The 8,620-nt window shown below is 30.5% G+C and overlaps 2 protein-coding genes across 2 annotated transcripts in view; both read right to left on the reverse strand.

Moving 5' to 3' along the window:
• LOC126904488 (sperm-associated antigen 7) overlaps positions 1-8,620 on the reverse strand; it is a 186,647-nt gene that overhangs the window by 53,610 nt on the left and 124,417 nt on the right. The gene's annotated exons all lie outside the window — the stretch shown is intronic.
• On the reverse strand, positions 3,716-4,767 carry LOC126904155 (uncharacterized). The gene is made up of 2 exons (XM_050682908.1): positions 4,402-4,767; positions 3,716-4,299 (listed from the first exon to the last, which is right to left on the reverse strand). The coding sequence occupies exons 1-2, from the start codon at positions 4,709-4,711 to the stop codon at positions 3,716-3,718; spliced, it is 894 nt and encodes a 297-aa protein (XP_050538865.1). The 5' UTR covers positions 4,712-4,767.

Genomic DNA, 8,620 nt, shown 5'->3' on the forward strand with positions numbered 1-8,620 from the left:
GATTTTAAATTTTCAACTTAAAAATGCTATAACTTTTTGAAAAATGTATATATCAGCACAAATTTTTTTTTTCTAAATACATTATAAGTACATCTTCCATTTGACATACTTTTTATTAAAATTAGACAATTTCCCCTTATATAGAGGGGGTTTAAACTTCGAAACATTGTATAAAAAATAGAACTTTTTTAACTGAACTTTTAAAAATGTTCCGGAAATACTGCGTCCTTTAAACATATATCAAATTAAAGCTTATTTTATGTACTATCAAATCAAAAAAAAAAATTTGTCCCGACATCTTATCTTCTATGTGCAAATGGCTGTCGAAAATTTAAAAAAAAATGTAATGTTTGCGATAAAAATNTCCCGACATCTTATCTTCTATGTGCAAATGGCTGTCGAAAATTTAAAAAAAAATGTAATGTTTGCGATAAAAATTACCTTTTATCGGGATGTTTTTTGTACTTAAAACTGCCATAACTTTTTCAAAAATGAACAAATAAAAATAATATTTTTTTGTATTGAAACCTTAGATATTTCCTTTCATTTGATATCATTTTATTTGAAAATCTAACACTTATTCTACTCACAGGGGGGATTTAAAATAACAACTTTTTTACAAAAACTAACTTTTTCAACATAATTTTTGAAAATGTTCCGGAAATACTGCATCCTTTAAACATATATCGAATTAAAGTGCCACGATTAATTTTACAGTGACTAGACGCTGTAAAAAAAAAAAACACATCTTAGTAAAACCAATACCTTCTCAGCTTCGCATCGAAGCTAAAATAACTTAATTACAATGGGAACAATTAATAATGCCAAATACAGTAGAAAATTTCAAATAAAATTGATCAATAATCTAAAAATTACATGACTTGACTACCTACTCACAATTATTGTTCATTAAAAAATAATTTTAAATTTTAAATAAAATTTGTCCTTCTTATTGGATTCTGATAGACTTATGGACATCAACAATTCTCCTGGAGACAAACCGCGATCACGGAACTCAGCTGTGGGCCCTCAAGTTGAGGCACTCCACTATCCGTCATAGGATAGTTCTAGTATAAGCGCCAGACTGGATCGCTGTACACAATGACGCGAAACAATTCAGATCATGTTAACTAATGGTACGCAAGTGGTGCTACACTTGATCGGCGGCCAAACATACTAATATTATGTACAATGTAAAGGCGATAATTTACCTAAGGTATTGTCCACTACTAAATCTGTATCTGTTGAACGATTAAAAATAATTTTTGTGAAATAGTGTAGTAAAATTTCTTTATAGTTTTCAAAAATCTATATATCATGTTTGTCATATTTTTTATTCTAATCTTAATAAATAAACGTATTGTGTCAACCTTAATCTTAAGTGTAAGAAATTATATTAACGATGTATAAAATGTCAAAATGATTTGTATACTATTCATGTGTAATAATCTGTAATAAATATTTTATGCTCACTTATTACAATAAAATTGTATGAATGATGACTTTCGGGGATGCATAATATTATAAAAGACCGACCAAACCCTTACAGTCTATTCTGTTCTAATCGCGCACTCGGCATCATTACTTAATAATTGTAATCACCATTATCGAAGTTCTACTGCATTGTTATGTTATTCGATCGTTATGCAATTTCTTCTCACGTGGGGAAACTATATTGATGGGATCCTTGATATTTATTGAAGTTATGGTATCTAAATGAGATAAAAATCAAATGAATTGAAAATATTTTTCTAACTCAAAAAAATTGCAAAGAATTAATTGCCACAGGCGGATTCGAACCTCGTACCCTAAGCGTGAAAGACACAAGTGTTACCTTTCGGCAACTGTTCGTTTATTCGTTTATGTTCAAATTTAAAAATTACTTTTTCGACTTTAAAAAAATTTTAAAAATTTAGTTTAAGTTCTTGAGGATATATCCATGTTTACAATCAAGAACTTCAAGCAACAAGACAATACATGAAAGTTTTAACACATTCATAATTTAGTTTAATTTCTTATGTCTTATGAACTTTATTCTACGACAATTAAATTATATAATATTCATGAAAGTCAGTGGGTAAAAACTACAACTTGATTGTGACGAATTAACGCTCAACATTATTGTAGCCGATTTCATAATTTCTGACTTAGAAATTTTAGGCACAAATGACCGCAGTTTACCGATCTATCAGCCGTTAAAATATTTCTGTAACTCTAGCGGTGGAGCCAAATCACCGTAACTATCAAAATAATGTACTGTATTGTTATTTTTTCTATAGCACGTCCAATGAGTACCTGGCTCATTTTGTTTGCTTAAATTAATAACTGCACTCTCGTTTGTAATTTCGGTCTGAGACTAATAAACTCCAATATAGATTTACCCGGCGCTACGTCACTCCACAGACCAGGCAGCTTCTTGTTAGCGTTTGAATAACACGGGTGACTGCTCGGCAAACCTGAAGTGTCAAGTCTAGCCATTAGATCAGGATTTTTCTTTGCCACCGCGTAAAAGTCATCACCCACGATAAAGTACACTAATGAATCTAAACAATAAAATCAAAAAATAAAATTATTTTATTTTTTCAATAAAAATATTAATTAATCTACCTGTGTCGCCGTATAATAGTCGAGCACGGTCTTTGAAATATTTCTTCATTACGTTGTAATGGAAATCGTATACGAGAGTTTTACTAATTTCTAAAATTGCGAAACCTACGTATACTGGTTTACAAAAATCGATAATTTTCTTTTCCAATACAAATGCCGATAAATTTTCACTGTACTTTGTACAATGTTTGAAATTATGCTTTTTAATTAATTTAGCCGCTCGTTTAGGATTATTGACCAATTCCATTCGCGTTCTTAATTGTACACGTTCCATCATTTTACCTGTTAACAAACGAAATCGTATTAAAATTATGTTTATATATTTTTATTTAATTTTAAAACTTACCAAAAACAGCGTTGTTCGTTAATTTAAAAAAGTCTTTTTCAAAATCATTTTTGGCTTTCTGTCTCATCTCTGTATTTAGTTGTATATATTTTGCTAGCCATGCCGACTGCTTAAATTGTAACACCTTATGCACCTGTAATTTAATGACATGTTATTATTATATTTCTAAAATATAATTTTATGAATTACCTTTTCTACTTTTAATTCGTTTGCCATAGCCTGTTTTAAATTTAGATAATGTACAACGTAGTTTTCTTTCCAATCGAAAGTAGACAACAGTTTTTTGACCCGTGAATTAGGACATTTTCGTTCAGGTAGAAACGGCATTTCGTTGTGGGCATCATGTAACTCTTTCGGGTACGACACCGTCACTTCAAGGGCAATTCTTACAGGAGAATCCGCAAGTAATTCTTCCACTGTCTTTAAAATTTTTGTTTCGTCGTCCGCGTCTAACCACTTAAAGTCACCATACGGCATATGTTGAGACATACTCCAACCATACAAATTATTGACATCCAAATATATAATTTCAGATTTTTGTTGTTTCATATCATAATTAGGCGTCTTTTCATTGTTGGCTATGGAATGTTTCAAAACCGAAGATGTCATTCCTCCCCGTATTCCTCTCTCAATAAAAAGTTGCTGTTCATAATCGCTCATGAAGTCTAGTGAAACGCCCGTATGCAGCAACATAGCGTCAAAAGACAGACCGGGACTTGTAAAATAATATGCCGGTTCCAATTTATATTTTAGTAGACATAACTAGCGAAAATTCGTAAAAACATCCGCAAGTATTGTTACGTCAGTTTTCAGGTACAGATCAGAGTACTCACCGAGCGTTTTACAATTGAAATGTTGCCAAACGTTTTGTGTGTGTTTGTATTCGGTATCATCAATATGTGTTTCTGACAGATCATTATAAAAATCGGCTTTTGACGGCAATTGTTTTTCTTCGAGTACATCCCAGCTGGAGGTGTATGAATACGGATACAGGCCTTTACGGGTCACCAAATCAACGTCGCCGTCCGATGAAAACGCTTTTGCGGTTTCTCTGAATAATTTTATGTCGGCGGCGCGCAAATTTCCAGCGAGAGCCGCTAAACTAGTACCCATAAAACGAAATGTATCGATGAACCTAAGTGAACATTTTTTTGAAACAAACTTTGAAAAAGAAATATAGTTTTCTTCTGTAGCGGGTATTACACTTATTCTACTAGTATCTTTTCCAAGGGCTTTAACTAAAAAGTGTCCGTCGTACGAGCTGAGATTATAAAAATATACCTTAACAAACTTGGGCGTTGATAATTTTAAATTGCAATTGTTACAAAGCGTTTTTCTAAAACTACCTGAAACAAATATATATATATATATATATATATATATATATATATAATTTTCTTTTTTATATTAATTACAATACATTTAACACAGTTATGTTTATGATTTACCTGTCAAATGATCATGGTCTGCTACTTTATGATTATTCTCTGTAAAACTACATTTACACAAGTCACAGCAGGTTTTCTTTAAATGTTCTTCAGTTTCTTCGTGTGTCATACAAATATCAACATTCGTCTTGAGTAACTCTTCAATTTTCAACGCCACTTCAGCTACATCATCCATGAAACCATTGACTACTTCTCCAGGCTCACTGCTTTTATTTCCTCTATATATTTTAAGTGTCGTTTGAATATTAAACTGTTGCAATAATTCTGTGGGTACACTATCGGCCGCTTTTACTATGTATCCATAGCTCATTGCAACATGTTCATGAACAAAATTTGTGTTACCTTTCGTATCATTGTTGGACTTGACCAACAGGCTTTCAAAATCAGCATAAAGTGCAAATGGATGTTCCTGTGTTTTGCTCCATGACTCGAAATTAATTTAGTGCCCTCTTCAGGCATTACAGGTAAAAACGGTTTGTTTTCGCCACAAATTTTTTTATGTTCTTCTAGCGCCTCAACTCCATGTAGTTTATACTTTTTAGGTATATTATTAAAGCCCGTGAAACACCGTTTGCAAAGTATCATTTTTGCCGTACTCTTTGTCATTTGTGATTGAACCAGTTTTTCAAAATCAGTGATTAAATGTAATGACTATCACCCGCGGCGTTTGACACAATTAATAAATCGATATGGTCTTTACGTTCGTCAACGCAGACTTTCAGCGGACAAACTAAATATTCGGATTTATTATGTATATCTTTCAATTTTAGTCCGTAAACATTAACTGAAGTATGTGGATTATTTTTTTCGAAAATTTTTATGTCTGTTAGGTGTTGGGAATGATAAATCGGAGAAATTATAAGAGTTATCTATAGACTTATAGTTGTGACCTACAATATTTTTATTATCTCCTGTCACATTCTTTGCCAATATAGCCCATTTGAAAAATGTTTGATTTATATTTTGTGGGTTTATTATAGCTTTTTACATTTTAATGTCATGCGGCAAATCAATGTAAGAACTCCCGCCTAAAGGCTGATATTTGTAAACACCCAGTAAAATACCATCTATATTAGAAAACGAGAAATTACTACCTTTACCAGCATAGTTTTCCTGTTCTTCTAATAATTTTGTGTATGAAATATCCACAGCATGATCGATATCGTCCAACGAGGACGATAATTAACGAAATTAACTCGGCTGCCGACGTTTTAAATGACCGATTTTCGTACTTGTTTTCATTATTCGGAACCGAATAAGTCGCCTCCAGTTTTAAGTTGAATTTTATCGGCCTCATTACTTTAAGACAGTCGCGTAATTTTTCAACTAAATCGCCTCTTGTTGCCGACAAAAACGATTGACACCCTGCTAGGTTTTCAATATTCTTTTTGTAAAACCATAAAATTAGACTATTTAATGATTCACTCGTTTTATGAAAACCGCTCGTCGTAATTTCTTGTAATCGTTTTGCCTTTATCCGTTTACATTTAATCGTATTGTCGGTGTTACATTGTTTGCGACGTTTAGGACTAATTACACTAGGGCCCGCCTGCATTCTTTCCGTAACATTTACATTTTCTAAAACAAATATTCATACATTTATTTTAGCATATAAATTTTTTGTAAGATATTTTCTTTTATTTACCATTCGTTTACATAGCCCTCGAACCAGCATGATTTCCTATAGCAATATTATAGTCCACACCATACTTTACGAGATCTAAAATATTACACTTCTTTTAACACTCTACTAATATATTTTCTCTTTTCATATTACTATTTTATTGAATAATAATAGTAATACTTACGGTGTATCTTTTGAACATGGCGTACAATTCCGTATTTATCCGAAAAACTAGATGGGCATAAATAAAACTTAAATCGTATACCATCATGGATTTTTCTATGTCTCATCAAACAGTTTTTGGCGACATACACTTTTTCACATTTGTCACAAGAAAACATTTTTAAACGTTTAACTGACACACACTATTAATTTTACTCAAGTAAGTAAGTCAGCAAATCACAAAACATATATCCCCGTAAACTAACCCATTCCTTCACCACTTAAACATTTTTAACTTATAATTACTCATTAATGACAATTTAATAAGTAATTTCTAAAAAGTATTAATTTTTTCATAGCTCCCCTTCTTATGTACCCCCACATGTAGATTAACCCCCATACTTGGGATATCTACTGTCATGAGAGAGCTCCTCCATTATATTCTTAAACTTTCATGAGGAGGGGGTCATTGCCTTTCACATATCCCCCGGCCGTTTACACCACCCGACCACCTATGACAGGGTAAATCAAGTGGATGGGGGGACTATGGAGAGGAAACGACCGGGGCCGTTTTGGGGGGGTATCCAGCTCATATATTACACATCTTCTAATCGACAATCATGGCACATGTTTAATAGGGTTGCTACCACCGTTCAAAGACCTGAGAAAGGAGAGGAAAGTGTGTGGGCAAGATTAAAACGACAATTTAAAATTGTATATGTGAAGCAAATACATACAGTATTTTATTTTTTTTGTGTGCAAGTGTAACAGTTTCAAATGTCTTTCTATAAATATGACTCTTAAATAATTTTAATTAAAATAAAAATTTAACGTTTAATTGGTTTAATATTAATAGTATCAAAAAATCATTTATTTTTATAATAAAAAAAACTGCTTGTGTTATTTTTCTGTTCACTTAATGAAATAATTTAGTATACAAAAATAAAATTTATATTGACTAATATAAATTAGTCATTTTTGCATTCAAATACAAACTGCTGTTTTTAATTTAATCTTTTAATTTAACTAACACAATCAATTCAATTACTTATTGTAATGTATAAATGAAACGCATATAAATTTGTCATTTTTGTACTTAAATATAAATTAATATTTGCCTTTAATTTATGAAAAATATATTATTAGTATTTTTATTTACGGAAAAATGTAAAAACAGTTTATTTGATTTAAGAAGACCACGTATGTCTAAAATTCTGTTGTAATGATTTTTTCTCTTCGGCATATCTACATTAGATTTTCACTCATAGTTTTTTGTAATTTTCTTCGACATGATTTTAATTAGTTATGCATTGTTGTTAATATGTTTAGCTAAAATCTGTACGTGTGTGCAAATTGACATGAACAATATAACACTTGATGTCGCAAAAGAACATATACATTACCATGAGAAATTGTTACCTTTGAAAATAAGAAATTATACTGTGTATACTAGTGCTAAAGTTTTTTCAATCAAAAACATCGAAGAATTCTACCTAAATGAAGACATTGATAATCCTGTACCTTTGGACGAAGAATATTTAGGTTCAGCTCCTCGTTTATTTTATCGCACGCCTGTTGATGGAAGAACCTTACGAGAAATTACGGATCAAGCTATACAAGAATATAACGATCCAATGGAAGCCATAGTTTGGCTTAGAAATGTAATTGAAAGTATTGGAATTACATTATTATTGGAATATAGTGTATTCACAGCAATAGCCATAAAACACATTCCTAAAGATCACGAGAAGTTTAGTCATCATTTTAATGAGGCATTAACTTTTTTCAATTTTCTATCAGAAAAATTTAGTGATTATCGTTTACGTAGAGAACCGATTAATCAAATAATTTTAATGTTTAATAAATATAACCAATCTCAAAAACTGAATAAAGATAAACAGAAATTCATTAAACTTATCAATGTCTTTAAGGATCGTTTCATTTGGTGTACATGTTTGGTAGAGATGACATGCAGTAAAAGTATAAAACAGGTTTTTCGTATTATTAATGGTTCTTATATAATTAAATTAAAATCTTTATATAAAGATTTAAGTGATATTTATGACATGGTGCTATATAAATTTTATTCTTATGTAGAATATAATGTAAAAATGTTAAAAGGTAAACAGCAAAATACATTAAATATTTTAATGTAATGTAGTGTGTTATTGTTAGTAAGACAAAACTTTCAGTATGACAAAAATTTATTTTTTTTTTCATAAATAGATGCAGAAAATACTAGTGGATTAAATTTAAAAATATCTTAAGTTATTGGTTTATTATATATTTTTGATGATAAAATTTAAAAAAATAATTAAATCAAATTATAATATTTATGAGTATTTAAAAACTTTGTTTTTTTTAGCTTCGATGCGAAGCGGAGAAGGTATTAATTTTACTATGATGTGTTTTTTTTTTTTTTTTTTTTTTTTT

This window comes from Daktulosphaira vitifoliae, unplaced genomic scaffold (assembly GCF_025091365.1).
Source record: "Daktulosphaira vitifoliae isolate Bord-2020 unplaced genomic scaffold, ASM2509136v1 Scaffold_4, whole genome shotgun sequence".
Lineage (NCBI taxonomy): Eukaryota > Metazoa > Arthropoda > Insecta > Hemiptera > Phylloxeridae > Daktulosphaira > Daktulosphaira vitifoliae.

Coding starts and splice junctions, on each gene's coding strand:
- LOC126904155 (XM_050682908.1), bottom strand. CDS start 4,711: ATGAGCTATGGATACATAGTAAAAGCGGCCGATAGTGTACCCACAGAA. Junction 4,300..4,401: donor AGACCATGATCATTTGACAG/GTAAATCATAAA, acceptor TATTTGTTTCAG/GTAGTTTTAGAAAAACGCTT.